The 16,871-nt window shown below is 37.5% G+C and overlaps 1 protein-coding gene across 1 annotated transcript in view; it reads right to left on the bottom strand.

Annotated features, from left to right (window-relative positions):
• Positions 1–16,871, bottom strand: part of tenm1 (teneurin transmembrane protein 1) — a 439,293-nt gene that overhangs the window by 159,899 nt on the left and 262,523 nt on the right. Inside the window, exons 15-18 of the mRNA XM_037675401.1 lie at positions 12,939–13,173; positions 11,616–11,735; positions 9,353–9,614; positions 7,678–7,963 (exon numbers count right to left, since the gene is read on the bottom strand). Of these exons, the coding sequence (XP_037531329.1) occupies positions 7,678–7,963; positions 9,353–9,614; positions 11,616–11,735; positions 12,939–13,173 (903 nt within the window). The remainder of the gene's footprint in view (positions 1–7,677; positions 7,964–9,352; positions 9,615–11,615; positions 11,736–12,938; positions 13,174–16,871) is intronic.

The following is a 16,871-nucleotide window of genomic DNA, read 5'->3' as shown; positions in this document are numbered from 1 at the left end:
CATTTTAAACCCTTCCCACTTTCTTGCAATATTCTAAACAATGTTTCTAAACTCTAAAAGCTCTAAAAGAGCACAGAATGTCATGATCTCAGCTCTCTGGCTCGGCTGCTCTCTGCCACCTGCCAGCGCTCTCGGCCACACCCACTTCTCCGCTGCAGAGAAATGACACGGTGCAGCAGGAAGTGCATCCTGCAGTGTGGGCTGCACGAATGTGCAGCAGGTGCTAAATCATTTTAAATTATTTATTTTAAATAAAAAGTTCATGCTGATCATGCGGCTCATCCGTCAATCAGCCATTTGTGTGTCATGTCCGATCTTATGTTGAAAAACCACGATAGAGCGAGTCTGCGAAAAATGAACTACAAAGTATCGAGGGACTACTGTTTTCCATTATTCATTCTACATTTATTCATACGCGTTAGTCTCATTCAGTCATAAGGACTCCGTTCCAAGAGAGACCTGTTGTAGACAAAACCACAGATAACACAATTAAACAAGAATAGAATGCAAATAAAGCAAACATTTAAAAAAGTACTGTTATAAAACAACTCAAATCAAGGTGCCATATAAAACAAGGTAAAATACTACAAAAACTAAAAACAGAAACATGTCTGCTTTCATTTTTCATTTGAACTTATCGTTTAAATCCCCAGAGATCAAACAGCTTCAGATCTTGCTGTAAGGTGTTCCATTTTACAGGAGCAGAGTAAGAGAAGGCCTTGTTGCAGAGTTCAGTGCACACTGAGGGGACGCTGCAGGTAATTATAAAATCTGTAATTCAGAGGCGAGCCTTTAAATCAAAACGTATGGAATCCACTTTGAAGAAATCAAGTTAATATCTGACTGGTGTTGTGTGAAGTTGTGTTCACCCTGTTAAGATCTTTTCTCCCACCTTTATATTCCCCGCCATCAATCTGTGCTTCTTTTAAAAAATGTATTTTGCAAAGATTGTAAATTGTGCAACCTGTAATCATGAGGTAATGAGTCGGTTCGGTTGTATGAATTTAAGAAGTTTGCTATCTTGTTTTCTCACTGAACAACACAGGAAACAAGATTTAACAGTGCTGTTACGATGAACTTCCACTTAAACAAAATAGAACAAAAAAGTTTTAAAAATCTATGCACAGTTGTAAACAAAATAAAGCTGGTTGGTGAAAACCAGTGGTGGGATGTAACTAAGTACAAATACTTTGTTACTGTACTTAAGTACATTTTTCTTGTATCTGTACTTTACTTAAGTAGAGTTAAATGTGGGTACTTTATACATTTACTCCACTACATTTTACATCAAGTATCTGTACTTTCTACTACACTATATTTCTATAATGTGTTGAGTTACAAGTTACATTCATGTTGCAGATTTTTGATTTGTTCGTTAGTTTAAAAGTAACCAATGGTGAGAGGTGAGCTGGTCCATTGAATCACTGCAAAGTGGGCAGGTAACGTTAGGCCCACCTTCAAGAAGAGCTGGGCCAATGACATATAATCTAGTATATATGTCACTGAGCTGGGTGCAACCACAGCACCAATAACACACCCAAAATGTATTCCACTGCAAAGGAGTCATCCAGAAGATACACGCCACCCATGTCCTTATTGAAAGACTGCTCAGTACAACAGGACAGATTCTCTCTCCCTAAAGATCCAGACTGGACTCAAAATTATTTGAAAACCAACTTCTTGTGAACTTGAACAAGAAATTCTTGCTGCAATATTAAAATGTGTCAGTTCATGATGTTAGGAGACAAGAGATGTCTCCAAATGTCTCGACACTCAGGTCCAAGTTTTAAAAATGGTGTCAGGAAGTTAAAATATTGTTCAATATTGACCCATTACAAGGTTGAATAGACATTATTTTAACTAGTGTTGATGACAAACTGGAGTTGAACTGATCAGAGTCTGTTCCTTTGTTGGTTGTGTCTAATGCTCCTTTTGTTCAGGCAGACAACTTTTACTTAAATGTGTTTACTGCAGTTAAAATGACACATTGGTTTTGATTTGTGTTAAATAAAAACTTTCAAAGGTAAAATCATTCCACTTTCTTATTTTGATTAATGACATTTAACTCTGCAGGTCATCCCTGAAATTCTGACACAGAATCACAAGTCCAAGTGTGAACTGTGTCACAGAGTAAACACAATAAAAACATGTATTATCTGCAGCATCGTTCAGTAAAATGGCTCAACACTATTAATGTATTACAGAAAATATACATATGGTACGCAGACTTAAAGATATGTAGACCATTGCATTAGGTAATACATTCAGCAAGTACTTTTACTTTTAATACTTTAAGTATTTTAAAAGCAAGTACTTATTTACTTTTACTTAAGTAAAAATGTTAATGTGGTACTTCTATTTTTACTAGGGTACATTTTTGTTCGTTTATTTGTACTTTTACTTAAGTACAGTGTTTGAGTACTTTCTCCACCACTGGTGAACACAATTATTGATTTATTTGCAATACAAGCCGATAATGAGTTTTTTCTATATTCTATGTATTCCAACACTGTAACATCTTTCAGAACAGGCGTTAACTTTATATTTGTGGCTAATTTAATAAAACAAAAGCTGATGAAAAGGACAATAAAGCTCATAGCAGCTATAAATAGAGCAGTCGTGTTGAATTTACTCAGGTAACTTGGATTTACCGTCAGCATTCTGACTTGAGGTATTTTAGTTCAGATGTTCTTAAAGTTGTTCGTTTTTGACCCACAAAAGAAAAGTTGCCGACCCTCACGACCCTGACTACTGCTGTTGCTGGTTGACATACAAACATTTAAAATAAGCCTTTTAACAACTCTAACAGATCGTTGTTTTCACCCAGTTATGACTACTGTTTTTATTTCTTTGTAACAGTTAATTAAGTCTAAATATGTTATTGATAAAGTGTTTGTTTTTTTATTTAAGATGATTTTTGTTAATGTACTCAAGACACCCACAATGTATTAATCATTAATTATTAATCAAGGGGTCCTGAGCCCATCTTTAAAAAATCACTGTTGAAGATGATTTTTGTTTTTCCAATTTGGGACTCAACAAGAATTTCAACATCTGAACAAATTGAACGCGCCTTCGTTTACACATACCTGCTTTGTTCTTTACCAATACAATGCTAAAAAATGCTAATACAAAGCTCACAGCATTGAAACGGAAAGCTCTAAAGTATTGCATAATTTTGAGAACAGAATCTCCAAACATACCTGAGGAAAGTCAGCACTGACATAAACATAATTTATACTGTTCATCAAAATGACAGTTAATGTTGGTAACCAATTCTTAATTTAAACTGCATTATTTACTCATTATATTTTTGCTTTCAAAATGAGCATGTTCACATGGTTGGGATAAAGCCTCACCAAGGAACTCGGTGTCTTGAATGAGCAGAGATGGACATGGTATTAAGGGTGCAGCTTCCATTTGGTGCAATTTCTATAAAACTGTGTCTCTTTTCTTTTAAACTTTCTATGCTCATATTATATTTTGTTTTATGCACCCATTGTTCCCATAACCAGTTTCCAAACACATTATAAATCACCCTGCCACTGCAGATAATACCTTTAGTGCCAGTTTCACAGTGAACGAGAATTGGAGCCTGACATCTTTCCATCCCTCTCTTTCCCTACTGTACAGCACTTCTCTTGTGTACCATCTGTGTTAAAGGTCTGGGAAAAAGGTAAATGGTAAATGGATTGTACAAATATAGCAACTTCCTATCTAATCAAGATACTCAAAGCACTTTACAACACAATCTGTGTCCTCATTTACCTCCACACACACATTCACACAGCACTCTACTGGATCTCTACAAATATAATCAAACAAATCATTCTACAAAGACTAATCAGAGCTTTATCACAGTCATACACCGATGGGACACACATCGGAGGTAACGAGGAGTTCAGTGTCTTGCCCAGGGACACTTCAGCATGTGACTGCTGGTGGAATTCAACCCCCAACTGTCCCATTGGAGGACGACTGCTCTAACTACTTAGCCACAGTTGACCCACGGTGCAGTCTGAACTGGAAACTTCCCTCTTTTGAACAATTTACTCATCACATCATCTACTAAACACCCTAAAGAAGCTTGTGATAGTAAAATTATAGAGGACAGTTCTTACATTCTTATAATTCTTCTATTGTCAAGCCAAGAATAAAGGAGCCAAACTAAATACTGCGTTAATTATTAATCATCAGCCAAGTGTGCAACTGTCCTTCAACAACTGGTTGATTACTTACTGAATGGTCAATCAGTTCCACAATGATGTCCAATCAGGGTTTTACACAAACCACAGAACTCAAAGTGTACTCTCGCAGTTAATCAAAGGTTTGGTGTTGGTGCGTTCAAGTGATGTGTGCATCGCATGTCCTGAATCTGCAACTGGAGCAAAATGGCCCCTCCAGTTACAATACAGAAGAGGAAAACCTCCTTTTTTTTTAACACAATTTAGCTTGTGGCTGAAACAGAGAGGTTGTGGTTTAGTTGTAAATTTGGGGCTGAGACCATTTCTTGAAGAACAACAGCTGGTTGACATGTGTGATTAAAAAAAAATTAATAAAAACGAGCAAACCCCTATAACACTTGTGTGTATTCTTAGATGTGAAGAAGAAAAAAAGAAAACAGTTCTAAAGGTCATTTATTTTAAACTTTGAGACAGAGACACTCTTTTTTCTTCCTGCTTTAAGTCTCAGTGCTAAGCTACGCTAAGCTGTCCCTGCCGCTACACTAAAAACAACCAACACACGTTTTATTGACTTAAGTTTAAATAATTTTAATATGAATATAGATTTGTTAAATTACTTATTGTGTGAATGCTTATCAAGCATTCACACTATAGTGATCCTGTTTATAGTTATTATTCTTCCAATTTCCTTAAACTATTATGTACATTTTTTAGTAGCTTCAGCTACTTTCAGCTGCTATTTCAGCTGTTTTGTGCTCCTTTAAGCTTTATTCTGCTAACATCAACAATTTTGTACTTCTTTCTGATTATTTCAGCTTTCTATGCTTCTTTCAGCTTCTTTCTGCAAGTTTCAGCTATTTCTGCTATTTCAGCTACTACAGTATTTAGCTGTTTTATGCTAATTTAAGCTTTTTCAGCTAATTCTACATTTTTTGCACACATTTTTACTTTTTTTCATTCTAATTCAGCAAAGATGTGGTTGTTCCACTTGCTTTTGGTAATTTAAGCTTCTTTATGCTTTTCTTAGCTACTATTCAGCTGTTTTGTGCTCCTCTCTGCTTTACTCTGCTAACTTCAACATTTTTCTGCTTCTTCAAATTTCTTTCTGCTAATTTCTGCTCGTTTCTTCTCCTTTGTGCTCATTTCTGCTAGTTTCAGCTTTTTCTGCTATTTCTGCTACTATTTAGCTGTTTTCATTATATTTTTTGTATTCAACTAAATCCACATTTTTTTTGGTAACTCAATTCAACTGTTTTCAGACTCATTTAAGCAAAAAAAAAAAAAAGCTCCCTCCACTTCCTTCTAATACATTTTAGCTTATTTCTGCTATTTTAGCTACTCTTCAGCTGTTTATTTCTAATTTCTTTTTCAGAAAATTTCCAATTTTTGTGCTAATTTCTGCTTTTTCAGCCTAATTAGGCACAATTCTGCTCCTTCTGCTTCTTTCTGCTATTTTTAGCTTCTTTTCAGCTGTTTTATGCCTATTTCAGCTGATTTCTGCTGAATTCTTTTTACAAATAATTCACACTTTTTGTGCTCATTTCTGCTTCTCTCAGCCTAGTTAGATACATTTGTGCTCTTTATCCTTCGTTCTGGTACCTTTGGCTTGTTTTTCCATTTCAGCATATTTTTAGCTAATTTCAGCTGTTTTTCAGCAGGTTATTAAGTTAGAAGCATTCACGCTGCATTTTTGCAGAAAATGCAATTTCTCAAGTTCTTGATATGCAAATCTAACATCCATAAAAGTACTTTGCGACACCACCCCCCTCACACACATATTTAATGTCATACAATATATTAATTTGATTTTTTCTTTTTTATAATGAAATATTTATATTTGTTAGAAAAATCTGACTAATGAAAAGTAATATAACCTGCCCAGTTGAAATGAATTAGCTTTAAATATTACATTGACTTTACAAATATTGTTTTTCCAGCCAACCAGACTGATCAAAGGTCTTTACAACACAATCTGGGCACTAATTTACCCAGACACACACACACACATTTATGCTGCCCTCATCTCTCCATAGCTAATCTGAATAAATCATTCTATAGAGACTAATCAGAGCTTTAGACCACATTCATACATCAACGGGACACACATCTGAGGGGGTGCAGTGTCTTGTTCAGGGATACTTAAACTCCAATGCTCCAACCACTGTTCCACAGCCTGATACAATATGTTTATTAAATATATTGTATTACAAAAAATAAATAGCATTATTTTTAAATAAAACCAAACATATGTATTATATCTTTCTATCTGTTTCTGTGTTTAGTTGTTGTATATCTATAATATTTTTTTCAGATGCTACGAGATAAAAAATAAACACAAGCAAATCAGCAATTTAATGCACTTTCATTCTAATACAAAAAAATCCTTCATTTTTTTCCAACTAAAATATCATACCACATTGTGGATTTATTTAATATTAACAATTAAATGGTTATGTATCTTAGATTTGATGTATATTGACAAATTTGAACAATTACCCAACAAAAAATGTTTTAGTTCAACAGAACATTCAGTTTTGTAAAAGGTATTAAAAATCTATTTGTAATTTATTTATAAATAATGACCTTCCAGTGGTTTTGTAAAATAAAACTTAATACAGTAGTCCCTCATTTATCATGGGGGCTTCCATACCCCGCCCCCCTGTGATAAGTGAAAAACCGCAAAGTTGGAATAGCAGTAAAAGTAGTAAATAATAGTTTATTGTAGTGTATATATAGGTGTTTTATACCCTTCCCACACTCTTAAAATATTCTAAACAATGTTTCTAAACTCTAAAAGCTCTAAAAGAGCACAGCATGTCATGATCTCAGCTCTCTGCCAGCGCTTTTGGCCACGCCCACTTCTCCACTTCAGAGCGGAGACCCTGACATGCTGAGAAAGCTTCTCCTGCAGTTGTGGGCTGCACACAGGTGCAGCAGGTGCTAAAATATTTTAAATAAATCATTTTAAATAAACAATCTATGCCGATCGTGCGGCTCATCCTTCAGTCAGCCAACTGTGTGTCATATCCACTCTTACTTTGAAAAACTGATAGAGCGAGTCCGTGAAAGTCGAACCGCGAAGTAGCGAGGGACTACTCTAACGTGTTTATGTTGTATTAAAACATGTAAACTGTCCATACATGCTATTTAAAAAAATATATATATACGTATATATATATATATATCACATTAAAATGGGAAGCAACTATAAACCAGCTTTTATTACTTTGAATGTATTAAAACAATTTAATTTTTGTCACTATTAATGTTTTCTCAATGAGTGAATTATTTGGTTCATAATATTCCTCAGTTTGCTATTCCTGAACTCTATTTTGGTTGTTTAGCTTTTTTTAAATCTTTTATATTATTTGTGTACCTTCAGCCCACAATGACAGGAAAATTAAGTAAATTTTAAAGCAGACACCGTCTGTTATTTTTCTTTTCTTGAGTAAAGATAGAACTTATTTACCATTATATTTCATATTCCACCTACCTGTTGCATGTGTAAGTCCCCACACCTCCTGGCCGTAAACATCTGTCTTGTTCCAGACCAGCTTGTGGACCAGACCGGGCCCAGCAGGATACCACCGCTGGTATAACCTTCCTTGGACAGACGCACGGACGTGCACCTTGGACAGGCCACCCAGGGGGGAAACGGGGGACGACGGGGAAGGAGGAGTGAGGAGGATTCGCAGCAAAGAGAAGTAGCCTGCAGCACGGGTGCTCAAGTAGTTCAGCTTCACAAAAGCTCCTGGGATGGAAACTTCTTCCTGGATCGCCTGGGGAGAGCGAGAAGAGAGAAATATGGCCATGAAAAGGAAGCTGAATGTGAACTGAGCTCCACAGAGAAAGAGATTAATATAAAAGAGAACGGTGTCCCATCACGACGTTTAGTTGTAGCAATGAGCAGCTGTAATAAGAATGACTGTCGTGTTTTGGGGACAAAAAGCTGCTGTGAAGATCTGCACCGCAGCAAAGATAGCTCGTGTTTTACTTTTATTTTTTACCAATCAAGTGAATTAGATCTCCAAAGCCTTGTGTTGATAGGCTATAAAATACGTTATGTTTTATGAAAATATAGAAAGTATATTTTTACATTCAAATACAAAAATATGGGCGAATAAAAATGATGTTCATTTTAACGACTAAGGCATAAAAATCTGCTTCAGTTCCAGCAATATTTCTGTTGACTAAACCCCTAAAATAGATTTGTACTTCCAAACAGTCCAGAGCCTTTGATTCAATCCATGTGTACAATGTAAAGGAACACACACTGCTTCGCTTTCAATCTTGCTTTTTTTTTTCTGGATGCCTCTTTATCCCCAGGTGTTGTTTATTGATGGGATCTTTGTAAAAATCTCATCCGATTCTCTGATGTTAGATAGAAATCTGAAAAACTTACAAAGTCATGCTGGAAATGACTAAGAAAGCAAAAAAATCCATTTCCTCCTAACAAAATGACTGTCCATCGAAACACAAATATTTGTTTATTTCATGTGTAAATCTAGCAGGTTAGGTATATTCAGTAATAAACAAATACAAATAAAACTTTAGAGTTATACTTTAGTGTCAACAGTCTGACCTCTATGGTTGACTTTCAGACACCTGATTTGCCTCTGTGGTGGGGAAGTATATTGATGTAGCACACATTTGCATTTTTTTCATTTGCATGATGCAAATATGAAATCGGCTAAATTTGCACAATCCTCTGGGACCAGGCGGGTTTGTTGCTCAGCTGTTACAAATCACGTCCAGGAGTTATTTTTACTGACTGCCTTAAATACAATAGAGTCACGGCTGCTTTGTTCTGTATCATGTGTTTTGTTTTATAGCGAAGCCGCACACAACATGCTAAAATATTGATCATGAAACATAAATCCACGTCCTTTTAGAAGGTGGTACTGACTTCGGAGAAGATGAGCCATCCCTCTAAATCAGGTGAAATATAGAGTGAAAGGTCTTGATTAATACTGAAAGCACTGATATGAAAATATATTTAGACATGCAAATTCCCCCTAGTATGCATTGCAATAACTTTATTATTCATTTCTGTTTGATTTACTTATTAGGCATGTTGAGAAACTGAATTTACCACAGCACCATCATCACACAGCCTGCACGGTCTATCTGTCTCTTTTTGTTCTTTAACCAATAAAAATGAGTTGTACCTGTAGTTCAGGCACAGCCGGCCCCTTATCTGTGCATGACCCAGTGTATCTGGGAAGAGGGTAAGGCAGAACCAGTGGATAGGGGCTCAAAACACTCCTTATGTCACATTTAGAAGGCTGAGCTTCATCTTTGGCCATTGTCACTTGATCCAGAACCAGGAAGTTGTTGTTTGGCGTCCACACGGTGCGTGTCTGGGAAAGGAAGGGTGGACGCTGGAACATGAGGGTCACTGAAAACGCACCGAAGGTCACCAAGTCAAAGCTAAAAGTAAAAGAGAGCAATGTAAGCATAAAAAGCAGAAGAAAACCATTAATGCAAATGTAGTCACTGACAAAAAAAAAAAAGTTAAGCACCCAAACAGAGAGAAGCATGACAATACTGCTGCTCCTGTATCAGTTAGGGCTGAACAGTTAATTGCATTTGCAATAATATTGCAATATGATAAAAGGAGACTTTCTAATCGCAAAGGCTGCAATTTGATTGGTCACGTGACCTGGTTACGTGACTTGAGAGTGAGGGAAGCAAAGCAGAACAGGGAGCAGAAGTCAACACTGTGTTTCAACCAGTTGCACAACGGCGTCAGGCTCGACAGAAGCTGACACATCTGAAAGTTTGGTACCAAAGAGGGACAGCACGTCCGTTGTTTGGAATTATTTTGTCTATAAAAAGAAAACGCTGCGCAACAACATGTATTGTGCAGAACCTGCCTTGCTGCTGTTGCTACTTCTCGAGGTAACACCACAAATCTTTATCAACACTTAAAAAAAAACACAAAACCATTTACGATAGTTGCACAGCTAGAATGCCAACGACCAGTGCTCCAACTTATAGTAGACAAAGTAGCAGCCGACAGGGATCACTGACCGAACTGTTCGAAGGTATTACTCCGTATGAACATAATTTGAAACGGCACACGGAAATAACTTGAGCAATAACGGAGTTCCTAGTGAAAGACATGATGCCCGTTAATAAAGTGACCGAGCCTGGGTTTACGGCTTTAGTAAACACAATGGATAAGCGGTGCAGAATGCCCTCGTGCACACATTTTAGACAAGTTGCTATCCCGGAGCTACACACAAAATGCAGAAACAAAGTTGCAGCGGCGCTGAAAACAGTGGAGTTTTTGCAACTGAAACAGATTTATTGCTCGTGTTCATTGAAAAATACATGAGAAGAAGACATTGAAAAAATAATTGCATATCTAAGTAATGAGGTAAAAAATTACAATTGGAAAACTTTCAAAAATTGTTCAGCCCTAGTGTCAACAGTGCCTCGTTCCTTCAGGCCTTGATACAAGTAATATAGAATAAAGTATTTTAACTGCCTTATGATCTAGAGCAGGGATCTGCAACCTTTGTGATAAAAAGAGTCATTTTTGCCACTTTGTTTATTATTTATGACGTCCAGAGCTGCAAAACCTGCTTCAACTGTGAACTGTCAACTGGTGACCTGTGGACCACTACAAGTTTGTTGGAGATGGTTTTCCCAGCCAGTGGGGATGATATTATAAAACAAAAAATGTCTAACTATTGTTAACATATATTGATAGTTTTACATTTTAATACGAAAGAAAAGACCAAATTCATGCAAAGAAAGAATATATATATATTTTTTTAACAATTTTATAAATATTAAAACACTGAACTGAAACTGAAGCATAAAGTTAGACAGTATCAAATTAGACCAGTTTGTTGGATATCCAGTTATATTTTTAAAGAAAAATAAAAACTTTTATGTACTTTGATTTTTTTGTGTGTTTTATTCTTCCAGTCATCAAATATTTCTTCTCAGCAACGTGTCTTAAAGATATTCCAAACCATTCTGGTGGTTTTGAGAGAAAGATCACGCTGAAAGACAAGAAGTCGACTTAAAGTGGCTAACAAACTACATGCATGATGCAGTTCACGTTTTACTCCTTGTATTTGTACTTTCCTTCACATATTTGAAAATGACAAGAAATCTGCTAAAACTAGCCATTTTCATTGTTGGTAATCATTTAAATAAAATGCAGTTTTATTTTAATTTTGGTCAAAGCCTGAAAGAGCCGTTGCAGCGGTACCGAAGGCCACAGGTCAACCTCAACATAAACTCCAAGTTGTGGTGCTCCAGCATATGGCCAATAACATTCTCACTCCATATCTGCCTTCTGCTTCCCCTTCCTATCATTTACATCACTGGTCTGCATAATCACTCCTTCTGGGTGCTTACCTTTTCATTGGTCAGTGAGTGTACAGTAAATGTGTATTTCTCTTTTGTTTTTACCTTCCATCCTGCCTACTGATTGTGTACCCATACTCAGGATGCTGTGGGAAGGTGATGTTGACTCCAACCAGAGGAGAGCCATCCTGCAGCACTACTCTACCTCGAATCACAGCCACCCGACTGTCAAAACAAAGACAGGGAGTTGAAAGATAAAGAAAAAATATGGAGATAAACAGATGACAGATGCACAATGCCGGAGAACATAATCATTGTTTGAAGAAAGCAGCATATTGTCATGCACCAGCCAAATGACCTTGTGCGTGGGAAAAAAAAAAGCTGCTGCATTTATTCTGCTCAGAACAATTCCCTTTTTAGCGCAGAGATATCTGCTAGAGATTGCCAGGATACAGACCATAAATATAACCTCATCCACAGTAAAACCTCTCAACGCCTTGTCATATAAACACAAAACTTTAATGTCTGCTTTGTTTTATCTGAGGCAGCGCCACTTGCAACAAAAAATGTGTTTTTCAAATAGATTTTTACCTCACAAGGATAAATAAATTGTGGGGTAAATTCCAGTTTAATCTAGAATAACTGGTTCACTGGTCAAATGAAGACAACTAGACACAGATGTGTGCAGCCACTGGTGGGGTAACATCTATTACTCCAGAAAATGGCTAAATGAAAAATGGTGAGGTTTCTGTGGGTGACTGCACTGCCCTGTTTATTACTCCCATCCTGAAAGCTGCCATCGATTTATCCTCTGAAAAAAAAAAAAAAAAAGCTGTATAATTAATTAATTTATTTATTCTACAAGAGAAGCAAGGGAGAATAAATGCACTTTGCTATTTTTCACAGATGCATCACCTCTTGCTTTCCTGACCAAACTCTTTCTGGGTCATCATAATGAAAGTGCATTTCTGCTGCTAGATGGCAGCGGGAGTGCACTACAAAGAAATAAAAAATAAAATCACAGTGGCACCTTTGCAACAAGTATAACTGAGTGACACAATGGGCATTAATATGTAAGAAAAACTTTGTAGCTGTATTCTGACAATGATACTTGGGGACAGAACAATGCCGCCTGAGTCTCCAGGGTAACACAGATCAGTGAAATGTATGCAGAGACGTGTGAACACATGAAAGCCTCGTTCACAAGCAAACACACAAGTGCAGACACATGTTCATTAAAAAGATAATAGGAGATTGAACATTTGCTTTTATTGTTACAGATGCTATAATTCTTGCCTTTCAATGTGCTAAGACAGCTCAAGGACAGAGACAGAGAAAAACAAATACATAAAAGAGTTCTCTTGCACAGACACACACCTGCACACACACACACACACACACACACACAAAGAGTAAACAAGTGCATACCTGGTATCAAAGGGCACGTCTCCAGGGAGACTGTGTGTGGCTGCCTTGCCAAGTAGAAAGCGTATGCGGTGGTAGAAGCTATGTGTGTGTGTGCTGGTGAATGCAGACGGCATGGTGGGGGGCTGCGGGCTCTGCTGCAGCAGGGCCAGTGGGTCGGCGGAACCGTGACACAGGGGGTCAGAGCCACAGCTCAGCTGCTCACAGCAGTCTGGATCTACACAGTCTGTCAATCCATCTAGGAAAAACGAAAAACATAATAAAATACAATGTATACACTGATGGCCAGTAACTCACTGGGAGCTGTGAAATGTAAATCACAAGCTGCTCATTAATTACGAGTATTACTGTAAAGCTCATTATGGGTCATCAGTTGGCAATTACTGCGTTTTAATGCTATAAATATGCCTCAAATCAGCAGCGGTACTTGAACGCGATCCATAAAAGTCTGGCGTAAACAATGGGCCGCAGACACAAACAGAGGCGGACAGGTAATAGGAGCCAGGCTGGCATTCATGTCTCCTATTCCGAGCCCATTTTTGAAAAAAGGCAGGAAACAGTGCTGACATTTAAATGCATCTGACCACAGAGCGGAGAGCTAAAGGGCAACAACATTCTATTATAACCTCGTCCTACAAAGATAGCATGCTACAATGGGTGATTTCTATGAGAGTCACTGTTTGAACTCAAAAGAGATCAAGTAATTGAATTTCACAGGATTGTAGTTTATTAACAAGATGGAGCTGTGCAAAAGGAAGATGTTTCAAAAAGTGTACAGTAATATTTTTAACATGGGGAATAATTGGGATGTTGGTGTATTTCAGTGCAGGATAAACCTTCTTTAAAAGGAAGCTGTTAGCATGTTTTCTGTTTTCACATCTAAAGGCTCCCATATACTTGGCCGTACATTGTGTACTCCATGAGCTGCACGGACACTGCACAGACGGTTCAGACTTCATACTCCAGCGTAAACCCTGGTGGGCTGCAGGCCAGCTCTGCAGGCAAGGGGCGTTTACCTTCAGGACAAACTGAGTTTGTCGATTGGTCATTTTCTGACATGCCTACTGGATTGATTGACAGGTCGCAACCCCCCCCCCCCCAAAAAAAAATAAAATAAAATAAAAGAGCTACCAGCGGCTCTAGTTAGAGGCAGCTGGCAGCACAGGAGCAGCGAGAGCGGTGTTCTGTGATTATATGTTGTTACTAAAAAGTTCTAAAACATAAAATAAAACAGGGAGCACTGGCTTTGCAGCCCACACATCAGACTGACCCACCAGGAAATCTTGGAATAAACAAAAGATAAGGCCATTAAACCAGATCAGGGATGAAGAAGGGGAATTTAATACATTGGTGTCTCATACAAAACAGTCCGTCGCCGGGCAGTTTATTGTGCAACACCGAGTACGTGGTCGTAAAAATTGATCTTTGCGCAGACGTGGCTTGAGGGTGTCCGCGTTGAGTCTAATCTGGAACGCACGGACCTCCACGGACTGAAGTACGCCCGAGAATGTGGGAGCCTTAAGTGGAATGCTAACAGGACCACGCTACTAACAAGACTTGCTAACGGTGCTAACGAGACCACAACGCTAACAGAGCCACTCTGCTAATAGGACCATGCTGCTGCAGATTTATTTCACATTTCACTCTTTCACTTTTGGCGTCTTGTTTTGTATTTGTGTTGCATGCTTTAGCATTTCTTGTTTTTATTTATTTATCTATTTTTATTTTTTTTGGCGAGTTGAGATGTTTATTCTCACCCTGAGCATTTCATTGCATTGTTGACCTTGTGTTGATTCTGCATTATGTCAAATAAACCAAAGTTAATAGAAGCTCTTTTTCAAAGTTCCTCCTTACTCTGATCACTAGAGATAGCACATTTTGTCTCCGTCCACATTAGGAGACAAAAGACTGTTACAAGACAGGACTTAGGCAGATGACGGCATTTCTGTATTTTAGTGGAGAGAGCTGTGGTAGAAAATACAGTATTTGAAAAGCTGAACACACAGGTGGAAACCAGGGGAGATGAGTCTAAATGGTCTATGAAGCTTTGTCAATCATTTCTTTTTTAAGCATAATCACAACTAAACTGGTCATTTTGATACATTATATTTGATAAAGTTGGTCAAATCTCATTCACCTTTCTATGCAAATTATAAGAAGATCATACAAGCTTTATGCTCGTCAGGCTGATATAGATGCATATAAGATATTTGTGTGCATTTCTGATTTACAGTTTTGGTTTTATTTTTTTATTAAAATTACATTTTGGTAAACGAAGCAGCCTGCAAATGTACTCCTCTCCACCCACATCCGCTCTGCCATAATGATTTTTGTTTCCATCCATAATTTCGTCAGTCTTAACCATGTTTGGTTCAAACTCAACCCCTCTCATCATGCTGATAGAAACATCCCCACAGCATGATGCTGCTAACACCATGCTTTACTATGGGGGTGACGTTCTCAGCACGATGGGAGGCTTTAGGTTTGGACCAAACGTGGTGTCCTCAATGGTTTAAAAGTTGAATTTTAAACATTTGATCCTTTTGTACCACCTTTTCACATTTCCAGGTTCTGCAGAGAACTTTAAATATTTTTTCTTCCATTCACTCATAATACCCGTACGGTGCTTTCAAATATTAATTTTTACACACTACATAAAATTTTTATCTTCTCACTGGTAAGCATATTAATGGGATACAGTTTGTTGCCCACTTCTGTGCACTGCAGGGGCCGTCTGCCTGTTTTTTTTTAACTTTCTTTAAACATGGCCTTTTTCCTGCCACACTTCTATGAAGTCCACCTTTATGTAGCTTATATTCAATCAGTCCAGACGACCTGCTTCAAGTGTTTTGTGATTTATTTACATTTGTTTACAGCAGGACTTTTGTGAACCTCTTTGTCCAGGTTGTCCTCAGGCTGGTTTGGTGAATAGCTAGCGACCATCAGGGCACTAACGATCGATTGTTAGACTGATGGTCCTCCTTTTACATGTGAAAAACTAGTTTCTGGAAGTCCACAGCAGACTGGTTTGAGCCACTTTGAAAAGGTGTTATTTATATGACTGAGTTTGTGGCAGGCCTCAGACGGCTGAAGAAAGACGAAACGTTTCAAATAAGAAGAATCCTTCCAGATGACCTGATTTAACTTTTCTGTGATCCCATGGATAGACACTCTCATCTTTGCAAAAGAACAGCCCTGCTCCATCGGGGGTTATGTTTGGCCTCTTCGTTGCGTCTGTGATTAATGTTCTTCTTGCTCAGTCTGTAAGTTTTGGTGGGTGACCATTCATCCATTTTCTAATAATGGATTTAATAGTGCTCTGTTGTACGTTAAAGGTTTTAGATATGTTTTATAACCCAACCCTGGCATGTATTCATCTACAACATTGTCTCTGATCTGTGTGGAGGGTTCCTCGATCTTCATGCTGTCTTTTGTTTAGAGGTACCTCACATTACTCAGATGTGCTGCTCTGGTGGCTGTCAACAGGTGTAAATGACACAGACTGCCATAATCCTAAATCAGTTTTATTTACAAATAAGATGTAAATATATAATATAAATCCTATTTAGGATTAGGGCAGTCTGGCTTCTGAATGTAATAGTTGGATACTGAAAACAAAGCAACTAGTTTATGCACACATCAATTTTCTTTTTTTTTTTTCCTGTTTTTATTACCCACAACAATATATTTTTCAACCATTTAAAATACTTTTTTTTTCTCATTAACTTCATTATTTTGAGTATTTTTAGTAAATTTACTTGTAAATAACAAATAGGAAACCCATAGAATTTAAACACTTAAAAAAAAAAATAGATACGGACGTATGGACGGACGGACGTACGGACGGACGTACGTACGTACGGACGGACGGACGGACGTACGGACGGACAGATAGATAGATAGATAGATAGATAGATAGATAGATAGATAGATAGA

This window comes from Nematolebias whitei, chromosome 4 (assembly GCF_014905685.2).
Source record: "Nematolebias whitei isolate Nwh7 chromosome 4, NemWhi1, whole genome shotgun sequence".
NCBI lineage: Eukaryota > Metazoa > Chordata > Actinopteri > Cyprinodontiformes > Rivulidae > Nematolebias > Nematolebias whitei.
The sequence above is the reverse complement of the archived record's forward strand: the minus strand, read 5'-3'. Positions and strand labels throughout refer to the sequence as shown.